This window comes from Sphaeramia orbicularis, chromosome 15, assembly GCF_902148855.1.
Source record: "Sphaeramia orbicularis chromosome 15, fSphaOr1.1, whole genome shotgun sequence".
Taxonomy (NCBI): Eukaryota; Metazoa; Chordata; class Actinopteri; order Kurtiformes; family Apogonidae; genus Sphaeramia; species Sphaeramia orbicularis.
In genome coordinates this window covers 12,104,394-12,124,790 of record NC_043971.1, presented here as the reverse complement: position 1 = coordinate 12,124,790, position 20,397 = coordinate 12,104,394, and the positions used below count along the sequence as shown (strand labels likewise).

The 20,397-nt window shown below is 36.4% G+C and overlaps 1 protein-coding gene across 1 annotated transcript in view; it reads right to left on the bottom strand.

Moving 5' to 3' along the window:
- ttc7a (tetratricopeptide repeat domain 7A) overlaps positions 1 to 20,397 on the bottom strand; it is a 169,700-nt gene that overhangs the window by 84,249 nt on the left and 65,054 nt on the right. The window contains exons 13-16 of the mRNA XM_030156433.1: positions 13,695 to 13,812; positions 13,519 to 13,576; positions 8,146 to 8,218; positions 7,903 to 8,063 (exon numbers count right to left, since the gene is read on the bottom strand). Of these exons, the coding sequence (XP_030012293.1) occupies positions 7,903 to 8,063; positions 8,146 to 8,218; positions 13,519 to 13,576; positions 13,695 to 13,812 (410 nt within the window). The remainder of the gene's footprint in view (positions 1 to 7,902; positions 8,064 to 8,145; positions 8,219 to 13,518; positions 13,577 to 13,694; positions 13,813 to 20,397) is intronic.

Sequence of the window (20,397 nt, the reverse complement as noted above, 5' to 3'; positions counted from 1 at the left end):
CTATTCTATTCTATTCTATTCTATTCTTCTTCTATTCTATTCTATTCTATTCTATTCTATTCTATTCTATTCTATTCTATTCTATTCTGTTGTATTGTATTGTATTGTATTCTATTCTATTCTATTCTATTCTATTCTATTCTATTCTATAGTGAGTGTGAGCTGAGACAAATCTGAAGTGATCTGGAGGGTAATTAATTTGTTTATTATAGGGATGTAACAATATGAAAATTTCATATCACAGTTATTATGACCAAAAATATCACGGTCATCATTATTATCACGGTATTGTTGAAATGTGCTCAAAATGTTCAAAAAGTACTTATATACACACTGAAATAATTTAATCAAGTTGTATTTTGAAAAAAAAAACTAAAAAAAAACTAAAAAAAATCAAATAAAATAACAGGCACAATGTACTTTCTGTTGGCAGAAATATTCAAATATTAACATGTAAATATCCAGCATACAAATGTACATTAAAGATGACACCTTATGGACATTGTTTGACCATTTTCCATTTGAAGTTTGAGTTGTTTAGGGTCTCTCTCTCTCTTTCAAAGTGCGGTAATCAAACACGGTTATCATGATAATTAGAATTTAAACGGTAATACTAACCGTCGGGAATTTTACCGCGGTTTATCGTTATACCAGTAATCATTACATCCCTAGTTTATTACCTGTATAGCGGCTGACTCACTATGGAAGCTACATGTCACATTATTTATTTATTCATTTATTTTATTTCTCTTTCTTCAGTCTCTTTCTCCTCCTTTTCATGTCATGCTTAACTTGCTTTGCTCGTCATTGTCCAGGAACACGTTTCAATGACAATGCCAAACAGATATATTGTGCTCCGCTATTGTACACAATATACACTGATTAATATTTTCCTTGACTTGTTTAGGTTCATTTTGTAAGAATGTATCCAGAGCTGCTTGGGAACTGTGTGCGGCTTTCTGATGTACTTGTACAGATTTTGTGCGGGAAGTGTTAAAATCATTTCATGCACTGTCATTGAGATTTGGCAGGAGTGTGCATCAGTAGCTGTGTTTACATGGACACTAATATACCACAAATAATCTGAATAATAACTCGATCTGAATAAAAATACCTCAAGTAAGCACCTGAGGCAGAGGAGACTGGCAAGATTAGAACGAATTTTCAATGGAGGTTCAGAGCGCTGGTGTAAACCTTTGATAATGTGTTAAATAGGAAAATATTCACACCTACCAACCATGTAATCACTTAATCCAACTGTTTCTCTCTGCTTGGAATAAATGTACATTTTATGTGCATGTTGGCTCCATGTAGCTAAAGAGACAGCGATATGTCAGTAGGAAAATAAAACTGGTTTATCAGTTGTAGAGCCGAGATTTATGGATATATGTCAATTAAACCAAGGTCCAAAAAGGTCTCAGAATAAATATTTGGGGCACGTAAACACAGATATTGTTAGATTACTTTATTTATTCATCCATGTGAACAGCTAAATTGGAATTTCTAATCACAGCTAATGATGTAAACCTCAGTAGAGAAACATGGAAATGCACACACTGTATTTATAAAAAGGGAATTCCAACTTTATATGAATACGTCACTCTATATTGAGCCACTAAGCTATATATGCTCATTATAAATAAGATCTAATTTGACATATTTTACATTTTAATGTCTACAAATTTATATGTAGTTTAGAGCTTACATATTATACCCTGTATAATTTAGTCTCTATTTGTTTATTTTTATTTCTGGCAGAATGGTTGCGAAATGGTGATACAACCAATACAGAGGTGCTATGACTAGTTATTCCTTGTTCTCTAATTTAATGTGATAAATAGTCAATGAAGGAAATATATTTGGTTATGAATCTGACACTGAAAGAAAAAAAGGGGCAGGACTAGATAAGCTTTTGTTTCTTTCTTTTCCTTGTCAAATTGTGTTTATGAGTTGATTCATATGTACATTTATGTTAAATTTATTGTATTTCGTTACTTTTTCTGTGATTAATGACCATTGGTGGGTGCATATGTAATTGACTTCTTGCTTTTATTATTTTTTTTAGTTCTTTTCTTTTTTTCTTATTTCAAAGTTTGAGACAAATAAACAAAATAAAATAAATAACGTGTCTCCTACAGCATTCCTCTTATGTAAAGGACATGTTGTGAGCCTGTTTTGATTTAACAAACAAAACTGGTCAACATTTTGTTTTTTGTTTTTTTTTTATTATTTGCCTCAGAGATTAAATGTGCTAAATGTTGCATATTTTAATAAGATTAATTGAAAAACAAATGAGAAAAGTGCTCTGTGCAAAGAAGCTTATTCTCCTGTTGTGGAAGTCAAAAGAGACGGCAACTTTTAAAGGGGTCACATTTTGTTAAACCTACTTTTATTAGTGTTGGTTCATTTATTTGTGTATCTGGACCCTAATAGTTCACAAAGTGGTTCATCAAGATTATAGCGGCTTAATTTCCCCACTTGGGATTTTATAATATACTGAACAACAAAAGAAACGCAAGTATGTTTCGGTATTGGTTTATATGGGAGTTTTATTATGAATATTGGTTTCATATGAGATATTTATATCCAGCTGTGAAATTTCCAGTGGGTCTCTCTTGCTGTCCTTGTAGCACTGAGTTGACGGTCACGGAGATGGGCCAAGCGAATATGGTGATCCTGATTACGGGTGGTCACACGTGGTCTTCCGGATCTTGGTCTGTCCCGAGTGGTCCCTGTGCCACAGAATCGTGTCCTCAGCCTACTGATGGTGGACTCGTGCACTTGCAGACGTCTGGCAACGTTGCGAGCCGTTAAACCAGCATAAAGCATACCGATGGTGCGTTCTCTCAGATTATCGTTAAGGCGAGGCATCGTGATAATACAGTAACTTTTGAATCTTACCATTTCTTTTTATAGCCCCCGGATAAACAAAGGGAATTGCCACTCCCATTTGTTGCTCCCACTACCATATCACTCAAAACGTACCACAACTCCGATACTTTGTACACGTGCTCAACACCACTCATGGTCGTGTTTGCCTGCAAACACACGCTCCAATGGTTACAACTTACTTATTGTAATGTGTATCTCAGTTGACAACTCAACAGGACAGCTGAACTCTTGCCTAAATTAACGACCAAAACTTGCGTTTCTTTTGTTGTTCAGTATATATCAAAAACATCTGTACATTCTTGACCTTAGAATGAATGCAGGAATGTTTTCTATAGCAACAAGGATGTCCAGTTGTGTTTGTGGTCATAGGATATCTAATGTGGTCTCGCAATACTTTTGCAAGATCTCGCAAAAGTTTGTCTTTTTTTTTTTTTTTTCCACCCATCATTTTTTTCCCCCCAGTGTCCCTTCCGGGGCTCCATAGATTATAAATAAAAAGTGTAAAAAAAAAAAGAAGCGTAATGTACCAATCAGGGGATCTCAAGTCTGTTCTATGATAAGGCTTCGCAGTAAAAAAATATCTGAAATAAATGACCAAAGTGCTGGTTTGCTGATGTTTTCAAGGTATATGATAAAGTGTTATTACACATATATGTTGGTTTAAGTACATTTATAAAATAGATTTATAAATCTTCCACTAGATAGAACCTATAAAGTGAATGTATTGTCCTGTGCAGACAGTGTTTTGAAGTACATCTGGTAGCTCTGAGACAAATATTCCTTTGGAGTTTAACCCATTCTCTTGTTAATTCTCGAATTTCACATTTTGACCCCAGACTGTATCTTGGAAACTTCAGCCAACCAAGGTTTAGTTTTGGATTTTTCATTATAGTTTAGTTTTATTTAGTTTTGACTTTTTTTTCTCTAATTCAGTTAGTTTTTAGAGCAGGTTTGCTAGTTTTTATTAGTTTTCGTTATGTTCTAAATGCTTAGTTTTAGTTTAGTTTTAGTTTCTTTATATCTTTTAATTCAAATAAATCCCATACAGGACTCTGCTGCTTTCTCCCAACTTTAGTCTCCATGTTTCCAGGTAGAGTGGGGACCAGAAGACGACTAAACGACAACTGACAAGAAGTGACGGACCATTAAATATCATTTGGTGCCAGCAGTTAAAATTGCTTGAGGGAAATAAATCAATTTTGTATCAATCCGACGTTGACAAAGATGAAAATGAAGGGACTTTTATCCATAATTTTTAATACGTTTTAGTTAGTTTTGTAAACACACAATACAGTTTCAGGTAGTTATCGTTTTTTTCTTTTCATTATAGTTTTTATTTATTTCAGTTAACGAAAATGTTTTTACAAGTCTAGTTTTTGCCATTTCATTAGTTTTCGTTAACAATAATAACCTTGGTTACTAATAAACCATAACATCTTTTCTCATAGTTTTCTCTCTGTTTTTTGCAGGGTTTAGCCTGTGGTCTGAAGGCTTTTTGTTGTTTTTACTTGACATGGCATGTTGTTTGTACCGATACTACTGCAATATTTTGATATTAGCCAAAACGACACAATTCCGCACCTCCATAAGACATCAAGCTGATCTTGTGTGTGTGTTGTGTGATGCAGCTTCATGTTGTTATGGAGACTCATGTCAGGTTTGCTTTTAACCCATAAAAACCCCATGCTACTTTTGTAAACACACAATACAGTTTCAGTTAGTTATCGTTTTTTTCTTTTCATTATAGTTTTTATTTATTTCAGTTAACGAAAATGTTTTTACAATTCTAGTTTTCGTCATTTCATTAGTTTTCGTTAACGATAATAACCTTGGTTACTAATAAACCATAACATCTTTTCTCATAGTTTTCTCTCTGTTTTTTGCAGGGTTTAGCCTGTGGTCTGAAGGCTTTTTGTTGTTTTTACTTGACATGGCATGTTGTTTGTACCGATACTACTGCAATATTTTGATATTAGCCAAAAATGACACAATTCCGCACCTCCATAAGACATCAAGCTGATCTTGTGTGTGTGTTGTGTGATGCAGCTTCATGTTTTTATGGAGACCCATGTCAGGTTTGCTTTTAACCCATAAAAACCCCATGCTACTTTTGTGGTACTTTCCAAATAGATTTTTCTCTAGATGTCACCTTTTTTAAAGTGGTTTATCACCATTTATTATAATATTATCCTCTGCATTTTGCATTTTTTCAGTGAAAATCATATATTTTCCTAGATTTAATTTACTAATCATGTAGATGTTCATTAAAACTCTGACTAAAGTTGAGGATTATTATATCAAAAACAGACAAAACTGAAGAAAGAATGATTTTGTCAGCAAATCTATCATTAACTGAACATAAACTAAGCATTTACATCCACTGTCATTGATCCAACTCTTAGTCTCCATGTTTCCAGGTAGAGTGGGGACCAGAAGACGACTAAACGACAAGTGACAAGAAGTGACGGACCATTAAATATCATATGGTGCCAGCGGCTAAAATTTTACGTTAAAAAAATCGATTTTATATCAATCCGACATTGACAAAGACGAAAATGAAGGGAATTTTATCCAGAATTTTTATACATTTTAGTTACTTTTGTAAACACACAATACAGTTTCAGTTAGTTATCATTTTTTTCTTTTAATTATAGTTTTTATTTATTTCAAGTTAACGAAAATGTTTTTACAAGTCTAGTTTTCATCATTTCGTTAGCCAACCAGGATTTTTGACTTGATTTTTCTTTATTTTACTTTACTCACACGTGATACAATGTCACTGCTTTTGTTCTGGAAGCATTTTACTTGTAGACCAGTGTAATCATACATTAGTATTTGTTTTTTTGTTTTTTTTTTTAACTTTCGGGGGTTAAAGATAAGTAGTTAGCTAACACATGCCTACATAAACGACAGCATCCATTTGGGGCCTGTTTTTAGTCCATCTGGCAAATTAATTCCAAACTTTGCTCTTATTTTAACTCTATTTTCCCTCTACTATCTGGTCTTCTCCTGCAAAAATACTCCTCTATATTCAGACGTTGGTTAAATATGTGTCTGCCACTGTTTACAGCACCCAGCCGGTTATCAGGTTTACTAATGACAGCAATCATATAACCTGTGTTTAGGCTTTTGTCCTAATATTTGCAGATGGTTCATTATTGAACCATGATGAAAAGGGTAATATAGCAGTAAACCTGACAATTAACACTGCTGCGTTCAAGGCACTCTATGCTAATGGGAGAAATAAAGAGGAACAGCGGATAAAGTTGGTTAGAAATTACGTTTGAATCACTGCTTGTGTCTGAAACTCTCAATTAAAAAATGCTTCCCCGTCGTGGCAGACCGTCTAGACATTTAATGACTAGATCAATGAGTCCTAATAAAAATCACTTGAATCGCAATCATATCCATTGAGCTATCCGCTAATATATCCTGTGGACCTGTCTCTCTCTCTCTCTCTCTCTCTCTCTCTCTCTCTCTGACTCTCCATAACAACAGTTTGGGAACAACAACTGATGCTGCCTGCTCTACCCATATGACCTCATGGTTACTGGGGCGATGGGGATTCCTGGCGCAGAGAGCGATGTGATTGGCTGAGCCCGGAAAGGAGCTCTTAAATGGGTCAAAGCAGTCAAGTGTCTCTACGGAGGAGGTGTGTGTGTGTGTCTAAGTGTGCGATTGTGCATCTAGACACAGAGAGAGAACGGATTTCATCATCTAATTGTACAAATAGCACTGAGAGGTAAAGCTTGTGTAAATATAACACCATCAGCTTCCCTCCGTCCGCCCACTCTGTCTCTGTGTTTTCTTCTTCCTGTCAGGTTCTTGTGTTCTTCCTTCCCTTCGATGTTTCATCAATTTTTCTTGTTTTTCTGCATTTCCTCTCCCTCCTGATGTATGGATGTACCCCCATCTGTCTGTAATCAGACCGTGGAGGCCAACACTGACCCCAAATGGCTGTATTATGAAATGCTCTGCTGTGCTTTGAAATCGAGAGAGGGAAAAAAAACATCAGAAAGATGATGCAACATGCTTACATCTTATGGTTTATATGAAATATCACACTGGTACCGATACAGCTCCTCTGTACGTCATAAATATGATTCATTACATCTTTTATTTCAGGATTAGAGACTAAAATCATTTCTGTGGGATGATGTGAGGGTATAACACAACAGTTTTTGTTTTTAAACTACAGATAAGCCACCGTAGAAATTTAATAAGCCAGGATTTTAAGCATGATTCTGATGTGAATGCAGCTACAGCTGTTATTATTATTTTTATATTTGCGTATGTATTTACATTAAGCATCCCCTCCTCGTGTTTCAATCTGTTGACGTGTTTATTTACATGATGTGAAACGTACGTGACACAGTGCGAGGTTAAACATTATGCTAACACTCCGATCAATTTGGTCCAAAAATGTCCGCGTACATATAAATATCATCGCTGAAAGGTCACAGGTCGTTGGCAGCAGCTTTAACACGTGATCATCATTAAATCATCGAGCTGCTCTGGGGTAATTAAAGAGTGAACGTGTGTTTTTCTGCGTTTTATCTGAACACAGCGCAGCACACAGGTGGGATGTGACTAAGTCCAGAATGATTCAGTTCAGAGAGCTGGGGTCAGAGCTGCTGTGCTGAAAGGGTAAGGGTGTATGAGGGGCATAGGTACCGCAATGCAGGCCACCACTCTGGCACGTCTAAATAAGGCGTCAAGTGTGTGTGTGTGTGTGTGTGTGGTTGGCCTCAAACACAGTGGAGCATAGACACCCTATCCCTGCGGAGACAGCTAGTGTTAGGGCTGCACCACTCACTGGATCTGGTCTTAAACACACACATACACACACACACATATATATATATATATGTATATATATATATATATATATATATATATATAAAAAAAAAACAAGATTTCAACAGTCAGTCGCTCGACGTCTTATCTCTGGTTTACTAACACTCTGAGCAACATGTTCTGTTCTGAGTGGGATGGTGTAGTGGGTTTTACTTGAAGTTGTCTGGATGCTGGCTGAGGGCCAAGCCGAGGGTGTCCAGGGCATGGCGGTGGTGTTTCTGGGCGCTCAGCAGCAGGATCAGCAGGTGGAGGGAGTGTAAGTCATCCCCGTGGAGAGACAGAGCCGTCTGCAGAGGTTCCATGGCTGCCGACACCTGCCGCACACAAACACCCTTTCAGTTTCTTCGCGATAGATTCGGAAACCCGTAGCACGTTTTTCATTATTTTGGCGTGTACCTGTCGGACGAGGGCCAGCTGTAGAGCCAGGTACATAGCGATCTGTGCATCCTGAGGGTCTAACGAATGAGCTCTGTAATGGAAAGAATCAGACCTATGAGTTAGTTTTGTTTTAACCCTTTCATGCATGAATTACACTGGTCAACAACAAATTTATCGTTTAAGTTTTTTGAGCTGTTTTAGGATAATTTTGGTGTGCTGAATCCAAAAATCACATTAATTTTGCTCAATCAGGTCAACTTTCTGAACTATGCTACATATTGGCTTTTTAACATTTTTGCTTACATTTATGGGCATTTTCACATCATATGATACATAATTCTTTCATATTTCTTGCAATAAACGAGTTCTGAAGATTTTACTTTTATGATTAATGTTTTTTTTAATATTACAGGTGAATGAAATGGCTTCGACTAGGAGATCTTGCAAAAATAAGCCTGATGTATTCTGCTACATCTGCAGTGGATACACCATTGTACCTAACAGGAATCAAGTCACAAGTTTCATAAAGTGTGCTTACCAATTTTATTTTGGTATTAATTATTATATTTTGAGAGAGGATCAAATTTTTCAAAATCAAATTAGCAAAAAAACCTGACCTGATTGAGAAAAACAGATGTCATTTTTGGATTTAGCGGTGCAAAATGGTCCTAATTCAGTTGAAAAAAACCTAGACAACTTGCAAAAAACATTTTTTTGTGACCCAGTGTTACGAGACCCTTAATCAATATTTTTTTCCAGAGTGTTTTCATTCCTCTTTAGGCATGAAAAAAACACACCTAAAGAAAGTTTTCTTCTGAACCTATTTTTCATGGAGCCACAAAAATGTCCACTCAGCTGGACACCACGCGTTTAATTTTTGAAGCAAATAAACATGTATTTACTAATATTTTGTGTGAAAACTATGAAATAAAAACATTTTTAATGCTTATTGTAGGTAATTCATTTCTCAGACAGGGGTAGTTGTTTGTTTACTTGCTTTACTAGTTTGTCTGATAAATGAATTACCTACAATAATTATATGTGGAAGACAATATGAACCTTTACCAGACATTTTTAATGCTGCTAATCTAATGTTTTCTCACATTTTAACACTCTAATACCAGTCATTACTCAATTCATGGAGATATAATGCAAAAAAACAACAACTTTTGTTTAACCCTTTCATGCATAGTGGTCACTACAGTGGACAGTTTTTCTACAGCTGTTCTCTTATATATTCATGGATTTTGGATGGATTATTGGATTATGGATTTTTTTTTTTTTTTTTTGTGGAAATTTTTCCTTTTTTCTGATGTTTTCTCACATTTTATCATATTCCCAATTTCTTTGATTGAAAATGTTTTGGTTTTTTTGAGTGAGGTGAAATTGTTGTTTTTTTGTTTGTTTGTTTGTTTGTTTTTTGATTGAAAATATTTGTTTTTGGTTTGTACTTGTAGCATAGTAAATGTACTGTGGTTCATTCCCCTACTGGAAAACAAAGTCAAATAAAGCAATTTTGGGTGATTTACTGGTAAAATATTCAATAAAATAATCTGAAATATAATTAAAAGTAACAAAATAAGATGAATGCAAAAATATTTAAGATCCAAAAAACTGCATTTGAACACTTTTTAACTTTGATTGAGTGGGTTTTTTTTTCTTGAAGTAAATTTTTTTTAATTGAAATTTTTCTTTTTTTCTGATGTTTTCTCACATTTTATCATATTCCCAATTTTTTTTTATTAACAATTGATTTACACTCAAACATGTTAGTGCACATCAGGTTTATCAAGAACAGCAAAGTTACAGAAATGGCCTGAATGTCAGTGTATGGGATGGTGCATGAGTGTCCACTGTGTTGGCTGATATGGAAGTAAAACAACAAAACCCATGAATATATTAGAGAACAGCTGCAGAATAACTGTCCACTGGAGTGACCACTGTGCATGAAAGGGTTAAATTATGAAAATATTCACATTTACAAACTATCCTGTAACAATTAAATGTGAATAACCTGAACAAATATGAACAACCTGAAATGTCTAAAGAAAATTGAGCACAATTTTAACAGTTTTCTGGTTGTTACTGTTGTCTTTGTACTGTAGATCCCATCCATAATGCTTGTTAAAACTGCACTTTGTTTTCTTAAGAAATGTCAGTTTTTTCAGGTTATTCACATCTTTTTTGTTTGGATAGTTTAGAAAAGTAAGTATTTTCATAACGTAATGGGGGTTTTTTTGCGCCAAAACAAAAACAAAAATTTGGAGTTGTCATTATTTATAGGTTATTATGTTATTATTTCACTGGTCTGGTCCATTTGAGATCAAATCGGGCTGAATGTGGCCCCTGAAAGAAAATGAGTTTGAGACCCCTGATCTATATTATTGTTTAAAACCGCACCATCTTGTTATCTTGTTTTGTTTCTGCAACTTTCCTTCTTGTAAATAGGGTAGGTATAAATAAACTGTTGCCTCTACCTACACCTTTTCCCCCCATGTTTAATATAGAAATCCAAACTGTATGTATGTATATATCATGTTTTGTTAAATGGACGAATAAATTACTTAATTTCTTACTTACTAAATTACTTACATGCTGGAAGGGCTGAAATTTTTCGACAGAAATATAACACCTACCTACAGCTACAAGTGCTCCTTTTAACTTGCTATTATGAAGATGATTATACATTTCTTTGTACTATTATGAACTTTAATATTAGCAATGAAGCACTTTCAAAGCACTTAAAAACTACTCTTTGGGAAAGCGCTCTGTAATTTAACTTTACCTACTTACTTAACTCTTCCAGGTGACATTTGACTTATTATAATCACATATTTTATGATATTTATGTTGTAAAGTTTGATTCTACTTTACTCTCCTTAAAAGGGTGCTATGTAGGACTGATATACCAAAATCCTCCACCAGAAAATACAGTCGCGGAAAAAATTATTAGACCGTCAAAAGTCATCAAAAACAATGGTTATGCAATCAAGTACTAACTCCTGTGTGTATCATGTGACTAAAACAGACAGAAAAGAAAACATGGAATGCCTAAAAGCACTGTTTTTGTCAGTACAATGCCATAGATATTGATGTAAAAACTGAAGTGATTTTGGTTATTATCAAGAAAACCATGGAAAATGGATAGATATCAGCTCTGAAATTAAACTCTCATGAGCTATTTATGTTGTTATCATTATATTTGTCCAAACAAATGTACCTTTAGTTGTTCCAGGCATTAAATGAACAAGAAACTGAAGAAAACAAGGGGTGGTCTAATAATTTTTTCCGCTACTATCAGTGATCTGGTGGTCCAGCTTGAAAATGTGCTTCCATTAATGACACCTCAGGGTTTGGGTTTAAATATCAAGTTGTTGTGACAGCTTACTTCTAGCTGAGTTGGAGTTTCATAGTTTATTTAATAAACGATTACAAACCACTGGATAAGACTGTACAGGGATTTTATTTCGCAATTAATGATTAAGTTTAATATTTTATGGAATCATTAAGATAGTATTTAGCATTGCTTCCCCTCTGGTGCCTCAGACTCCTGTGGTTCTGCTCCTTTTGTCCAAATATGGTCACTTCTGACTCCAAAAAGGCCATATGGCGACGGGAAAAATGATAAAATACTGGCTTCAGAAACCAATGAATGATGTCATGATTCCTCTTCCGCTACTTATACACTTCCGCTACCTGTGCCTCAACCTTAAAAATCACACTAATTATTCTATAAAATACATTCCCTCCTAAACATGAATTATGTAGATTAAATAACAACATTCTCTACTGTTATGGAAAAGTCAAGTTAAAATATCACTTGCTGGAGCTACCGTGTTGCTTCTGTGATGATGAACATCCACTTTTATTCCAAATATCTCCAAATACACTGCAGTGAACAGTGCGGTGATACCTTGAACCATAATTAATAGCTCTTTACCGTGTGAAATGTGTATTTTAGAGCCAATATCAAACCTGAACCTGCTTTAATGAATGCGAAAACATTTTTAAGCCCAAATAGAATACAGACAAGAAAACATGAAATGTCTAAAAGCACTGTTTTTGTCAGTACAATGCCATAGATATTGATGTAAAACCTGAAGTGATTTTGGTTATCATCAAAAAACATGGAAATAGCTAGATATCAGCTCTGAAATTGAACTCGCTATTTTTGTTGTTATCATTATATTTGTCCACACAAATGTACCTTTAGTTGTACCAGGCAGTAAAATGAACAAGAAATTGAAGAAAACAAGGGTGGTCTAGTAATGTTTTTTGCGACTGTACATTCTTAAGAAGCAGAATCCACCAGTGAAACAACACTGTTTCCACAGACTATATCACTCACTAAATAAACTTTAAAGCTCATTATTTCCATACATCTTTATCATAGTATCATCAAGATTTCTTCTTCAAACCAAATCTCATGGCTGCTTATTTTGAGTCAGAATAACACTGTGCGTTGTAAACTTCATCTGCTGCATCAGCTGATAGTTTACATTATAGTTCTGTTAGCTTAGCTCTGTTTTCAGACGGAAAACAGCCACAGTAAAACCACTAATAACCTCTGTTTTCTGTTTGGTTTGTGTTGTCAGTAGCTGAAATGAAAATCTGTTTGAAATCGCACAAACGAGGTCAGAACTGTCACAGTTTAGTCTGAAACGTGGGTCAACAAACGCCAACTTACCAAAGATAATAACATCCCATAATAACTTTACACCTTCATAAGTCTCATAATCAAACTCACCTGTGAAGAAGAAACAATGACATTTCAGCATCAAACTCCATTCTTTTCTTTTAGAGGCCGAAACCAGTGGAGAAAACGACAACAGTGCCTCTAGCTTTTATCACAGAGTCACTCTGATCAACTCTAAAAGTCGTCTCTTAGTGGTTTTCATCCTATTTGGTCACTTTCTAATGCTGTATGACTCACTACTCCCTCTAGTGGTCGCATAAATCCCCAGCCTGTCTATGTAAATATATTTAATTCATGTCTGTACAATCCAATACATTGTCATCTTTGGCAGAACTTCAGAGGTCTTTATTCTAAACCCTGTAATGATAATCTTAGGTGATTTTTAGTATTTGAAAGAAGAAATACTACATATAGCCTTTTTAAGTATGCTTTTAAATATTTATTTTGATATCTGTATTCATCTATCGATCTTTTTCATAGATTTTAACTGGTTTTGTTTCATTCTATTACAGTTTACACTTCAGTATTACACCTGTCGTCTTCACAAATCAATGTGAAAGATTCTATTGAAATACAGTAACATTTAATGACTGAAATAATTGATTAGTTGGAAAACAAACCAATTCAACAGTCAAGTGTTAGCACAATGCCAGATCATCTATACAACAAATCATATGTTAAGATCAGTCACTTACTTGTTCAGAGCTTCTAGCGCTTTTTTGTTAAATTCATTCCGATCGTCTTTTAAAGTAGCTGTGAAGAAAAATAGAGAATGCAGTATGATAGGAAACTTTCTTTCACATATGAACAACTTCTGATGAAAACTACCTTAATGTAAATGTGTGTTTTTTGCCTGAAGGTGCATTCTTACCATCAGAGGCCTGCAGACTGCAGCAGAGACCCATGGCCAGGTAAGCCCTGGGCAGGAGCTCCCCCGCCTCCTCCCCCATAGACACCACAGTCTGGGACAAAGTCTGACCCTCTGCAAACTGGACACAAATACAAAAATACACCCAGTTAGCATCTAAAGCATGTCGGTACAATGTTGAAATACCAAGTTGTTACTTACAGATATAACTAGGGCTGTGTATCGGCAAGAATCTGGTGATACGATACAAATCACAATACTAGGATCACGATACGATATATCCCGATATAACATGATACTGTTAAAAAGGCAATTTTTTGTTTGTTTCTTTTTTTTTTAAGATTATTTCCTGGAAAAATTGAATTAGCCAGAAATACGTACAGATACTGAACACATTTTTATTTGATCAGAACAGGATCTAATGTTGTATCACAAAAATGTTTCTAATTCTCCTACCATCTGCCTCTCAGACAGTAAAAAGTGCCTTTAGGATGCTTCAAATAACCAATTTTTTAAATAAAACAGTGTTAAATAATAATAAATAAGATATAAACAATAAAGAAAAACAAAAAACAAAACTGAACCTTTGCCATATCTGCATTTGAATAAATACCTAAAAATATCAATACAGTACTTTTTAATATTGATACAGTATTGTGAAATGAAATATCGCAATATATTGCAAAACTGATATTTTCTAACACCCCTAGATGTAACACTATTCAAGTTACATATTATTACACATTTCTGACTGTATTTGTATATAATGATTTAAAATTTTAACAGACGACACCACTGCATTTTTGCTTAATAGGTACCACTAACAAAACTGTAAAATGACTCAATACTTGATGAAGTTTACTGGTTTATAGTCTGGCTCCCATTGTTCCACCTCTTTGGTCACTGCTGGCTCCAAAAAGCCGACATGGCTTCAATCACAATCACAAACTACTGGTTTCAAAATGGCTATTCAGAAACCGCTAATGTCCACATGTTAAATCTGATGTCAAGGTGCCATAAAACTAATTTTCGTGTCCAGTCAGCCTGTATGTTTGTTCACTATGACGTCAAAAGGGGTTGAATTATAATTACAGCATTTTACCATCGTCAGAGCTTTACTTGAACCAGTTCATGATTTGAAGCATCTTAAATACTGTTTCAGCTCCTGGGGCCTCATGTATAAAGCGTGCGTACGCACAAAAACCTGGCGCACGCCCTTTTCCACGCTCACGTTCAGATGTATAAAGACTGAAATGACCGTGGAAATGTGCGCTCCTTCACGCCAAGTCCATAGCTGGCGTACGCACGTTTCTAGTGCTTTGGAACCTTTGGCGACACTTAGAGGTGACACTGGGAAACTGTTAATAATGTGACAAAGGTCATTCCTCTGATTGATGTGCACATCGGAGATACACAGAAGAACAATGAACACACCGGCACGTCATCCTACTGTCAGAGCAGCACATCCACCACCAGAACCAGAACCAGAACCAATTAGACCCTGTATCCATCAATGCCAATCCTGTCCGGATGGATATTCAGCAACAACCATATAAAGAGACAAGGACATAAAATTCATTGGTTGATAAATATAGTGTTCATGTCTGTGAGAACATTTATTAGTCGGTCCAGTCGCTCATTGACTCCGCCGATTGTCCTCACGATGTCCTCTGGTGACTCGGGTCGGTACAGACCCATGCCGGTCGGACGGGCACCAGCAGTGGGCTGTGGCGGACCGGAGGACCAGCTAACGCTGGGGAGTCAACAGGAAGCCTCTGTGACAGGAGGATGATACTGGGTCTGACTGTCTTCTGTCTCATTGTTGGAAAATAATAATTTGAGTGATTAAACATGAGTCAAAGTCTTTGATTTCCTCTTTGATTTCCTGACATGATTACGCATGAACCTTTATCCTGTTTGGCTGTGATCAGACTGTTGGATGACCCGTAGAATGAACTAATGTGTGACTGACACAAATACTAAATATATATTTATCTTGGGGGTGATCCGCATCAGCCCTGCAAGAAAAGTGTCACAATATCGGCGACTCTTTCCTCGAACGGTCTCAGTTCGTCTCTTTTCTCCTTCCGCCTGTTTCGGCCTCCGCTTCGCGTCCACCTTGATGTCATCGTCTGATCCTGCAGACAGGGGAATCCCAGAGGGAATCCCACCTGCAGACCCCGTTTATGCTGATTTGCATATTTAAATGTGGGCGTGGAGAGGGAGGAGTCAGGTACTCCAACATATGCGCTCAATTCCACGCTGATTGGGATGAATAAAGGAAGTGTACTTGGATTCGGGCGTACGCACAGTTTCATACATCTGGATTTTTTTGTGCGTTTGGACTTTTCTGGATTTGGGCGTACGGCAGGTTTCAGTATGAAATCCACGCAAGTCTTTGTACATGAGGCCCCTGGTCTGGTTTCAGATGTGCAGCCACTACGTGCTCAGCTGTCTGTATTGAGATAAACTGTGGCTTTATTTACCTTTCCTTGAACTGGACAGCACAGATAAAAGGCCGACAAAAGAAACACGAAGAGGGAAGATGTGTAACACCACACTGCAAAAATCTAAATCCTCCAAGTGTATTTTTCTCATTTCTAGTCAAAATATCTCATCACACTTAAAATAAGACATAATCACCTAAAGAGGAACTTTTCAGTGAGATATAAGAACTTATTTTTAGACAATAGATCTTGAAAATCTTATTTCAAGAAATCTAACCAAGATAATTTTCACTTGTTCCATTGGCAGATTTTTTGCTTAATTCAAGATTTTTTTGTTTTTTTGTTTTTTTTTGCTTAATTCAAGCAAATGCTTAATGTCTTTGTTAATTGTCTGTTGTCAGTGCGTTGTTTTTGTTTCCCACGTGAAGACCATCTTATTCTTGAATCTTGTTCCTAGCTCCATGAGATTTTTGTTCCTCTGGCTTTTTAGTTTTAATATTGACCTTTTGTTCTCCGGTTTGTATTTTTGATTCATTGTTTAATTAAAATCCTTTAAACTCTCTACCTCGTGTGTCTTGAGCATTTGGGTCTACACCAGAGTGTTGTGTCTTAACATTACATTTTGGTGGTGATGGGATGGAGGGGACTGATCTTGGCGGAGGTCTGCGCTCTCCGAGTGCTTTTCTAGTTTTCTTCTGTTTTGACATTCACATTAGAAACTAGAAAAGCACTCGGACAGCGCAGACCTCCGTCAAAGGCAGATCAGTGCCGCCCCCCCCGATGTTTGTTTATCTGTCTGTCCGTGTGCAAGATAACCCAAAAAGTTATGGACAGATTTGGATGAAAATTTCGGGAAATGTTGATACTGGCACAAGCAACAAATGATGAAATTTTGGTGGTGAGTGGGGAGGGGGGGGGGTAACTGATCAGCCTTGGTGGAGATCTGTGCTCTCTTTTCTAGAAAAGCACTTGGAAAGCAAAGACCTCTGCCGAGGTAGATCAGTGGGCCCCCGTGGCCCCCCACCCCCGATCACCACCAAAATGTAATCATTTGTTCCTTGTGCCAGTATCAACATTTCCTGAAATTTTCATCCAAATCCATCCATAGCTTTTTGAGTTATCGTGCACACAGACAAACAGCCAAACCAACGCCAACAAAAACATAACCTCCTTGGTGGAGGCAATAAATACACCAATCAATCAATCAATCAATCAATCAATCAATCAATCAGTCACTTTCAAGCATTTAACTAAAATTCAAGCACTTGAAAACACAACATTGAAATTCACAAGGAACAAATTATTAAATTTTGGGGGTGATGGGGGAGGGGACTGATCTTGGCGGAAGTCTGCGCTCTCCGAGGGATTGATTGATTGACTGATTGAAATTCAAGCATTTTCAAGGATTTCAAGCACCCATACAAACCCTGCGAAAGCTTCTTCAACCTGTACCTTGACTCAAACCCTTGACCCTGAATTGTATCTCATGAAAACATTAACCTCTGAAACAAAGCAGATAGAGCTCCATTGTGAGGATGCACTCTAGGACCTGTGACATCCTCTTCTACATGACAGGAAAAAACACTGAGGGATGAACAAGGCCGAGGGCAGGGAATATGTGGCACTGATGGCGGAGTCTGATGCGAGGACAGTCCGAGTGGATTCAGCTGAAGGACAGTGAAGAGTTTGATGAAGGACACACACACACACACACACCCGCCCACACATGCAGCAGCAGACCGCGGGCGGGCGAACGGGCGCCGTGTGGCTGAAGCTCTGAGCCGAGGAGAAAGTGTGTCACTCTGTGTGAGGTATGGCAGGTGGGTAGGTGGGCGTGGGGGGGGGGGGGGGGGGGGGGGCAATGCCTTTGACTGCATGCCAGCACTACAGCAAGCCAACTGCTTTGACACCCCCCCTCCTCTTCCTCCTCCTCCTCGTCCTCCTCCTCTTCCTCCCTTCATCCTCCTTCTCTGTTCTCTCTCTCTCTCTGAATCCAGTCCTTGCGAGTTCAAAGCCTCCACACAATAGCCAGTCATTTAAAAACACAGCCCGTCCATGCACATCTTAGGAGGATTACGTTTGTTTTTCCCCCCTCTCTCCCTTGAATGGTGTGAAATAAGAGCATGTCGCTGTTGTCGGGTGAAAACCTTACACCCCCCCCCCCCACCCCCCCCCGAAAACTGCTCTTTAGGAATTTAGAAAAGCAGCTTTGCTTTACAGATCGGCAATCTTGCATTTTGTAGTGATGTCACAGGTTTGGGGAGGGTATCAGGCACCCGAGGATCCTTTACTGTTTCATCTTTAACTCATAAACACCCAGAGCTACTTCTGTGTCAGTTCCCAAATGAATTTTTCTTTCTATTTAAACCTTCCTAAATGATTTATCGCCATTTATTATAATATTATCCTCTGTGTTATGAATCTTTCCAGTGTAAATCAGGTATTTTTGTATATTTAATTCACTGATCCTGTAGATGTTCGTTAACCCCTAAGGACCCAGCGTGAATTTTTCTCTCTGTTTTACAATATTATCTTCTGAATTTAGCGTTTTTTCCAAGTAAAATCATGTATTTCCTATGTGTAATTAACGGATCATGTAGATGTTCATGAAAGCTCAGAATAAAGTCAAAGGTTATTATTACAAAACAGAAAAAAAACAAAGAAAAAAGTGATTTGTTCAGTAAAATCTATCAATATCTGAACATAAAACCAAGTTTCTCCATCCACTGTCATTGATCCAACTCCATGGGTTTTACTGGTGAATCAATGTTGTAGAAGATGATGGTGTTTCCGTGGTAACTACGGAGCCTCTGAACATTTAAATGAGTCATATCCGATGACCATGAAAAGATGACAAACTGCATTTTACACCGATTATTTACACTGTACTGATAGGATTAGTGGATCAATAGTCAATGATGGATATCTGGGTCTTTATGGGTTAAAACTCAGATTAACCCATACAGACCCAGACATCCATGAACGATCAAAAGCATCTACTGACCTAAACTGTCTAATACCTGTTGATCCATTAATCCTATCAATATGTGTAAATAATTGGTGTAAAATACAGTTTGTCATCTATTCATGGTCATCAGATATGACCCATTTGGACATTCAGAGGCTCCGTGGTTACCATGGAAACACCATCATCTTCTACAACATTGATTCGCCGGTCAAACCCATGACACATGACAAATGACAGTGGATGGACACACTGGATTTATCTTCAGTTAATGATAGATTTGCTGAAAAGGTTTTTTTTTTTTTTTTTTTTTTCTTTAATGTTCTCTGTTTTTGGTATAATAACCCTATAATGTAATTTCATCATGATGAATAAAGTACATGATAAGTAAATTAAATATCGGAAAATACCTGATTGTAATGAGAAAAAAGCAAAATATAAAGGATAATATTATGATATATGGTGATAAATCACTTAAGATAGGTTAATTATGGACAAAAATTCATTTGGGAACTTTCACAAAAGTCACTCTGGGTCCTTACGGGTTAAAGTTGAGGGTTATTATATGAAAAAGAAAGAAAACGGAAGAAAAAGTGACTTTCAGTGAAATTATCATTACCTTTTTTTTTTCTTTTTTTAAAAATTATTCTTATTTTTAATATTTATTTATTTATTTGTTTGTTTGTTTGTTTATGTGTGTGGTTTTTTTTTTTGTGTGTGTGTTTTTTTTTTTTTACTACTTTAACCTATAATGACCCAACGCTACTTTGGTGGTAGTTCCCAAATATATTTTTCTCTCTATTTAACCTATCTTAAGTGATTTATCCCATTTATTATAATATTATCCTCTGTATTTAGTGTTTTTCCAGTGTAAATTAGGTATTTTCTTATATTTAATCCACTGATCACGTTAATGTTCATTAAAGCTCAGAGTAAATCCAAAGGTTATTAAATTAAAAAAAGAGAAAACTGAAGAAAAAGTGACATTTTCAACAAATATATCAATAACTGAGTATAAAACAAGTGTCTCCATCCACTGTCACTGATCCAACTCCATGGGTTTTACTGGTGAATCAGTGTTGTAGAAGATGACAGTGTTTCTATGGTAACTACGAAGCCTCTGAATGTCCAAATGGGTCATATCTGATGACCATGACAAGATGAAAAACTGCATTTTACAGCAATTATTTACATGTATTGATAAGATTAGTGGATTGACAGTAATTAAACATTTTCGATCAGTAGATAATTTTGGTGGTGGATGTTCGGGTCCTTATGGGTTCAAAGGGTTAAA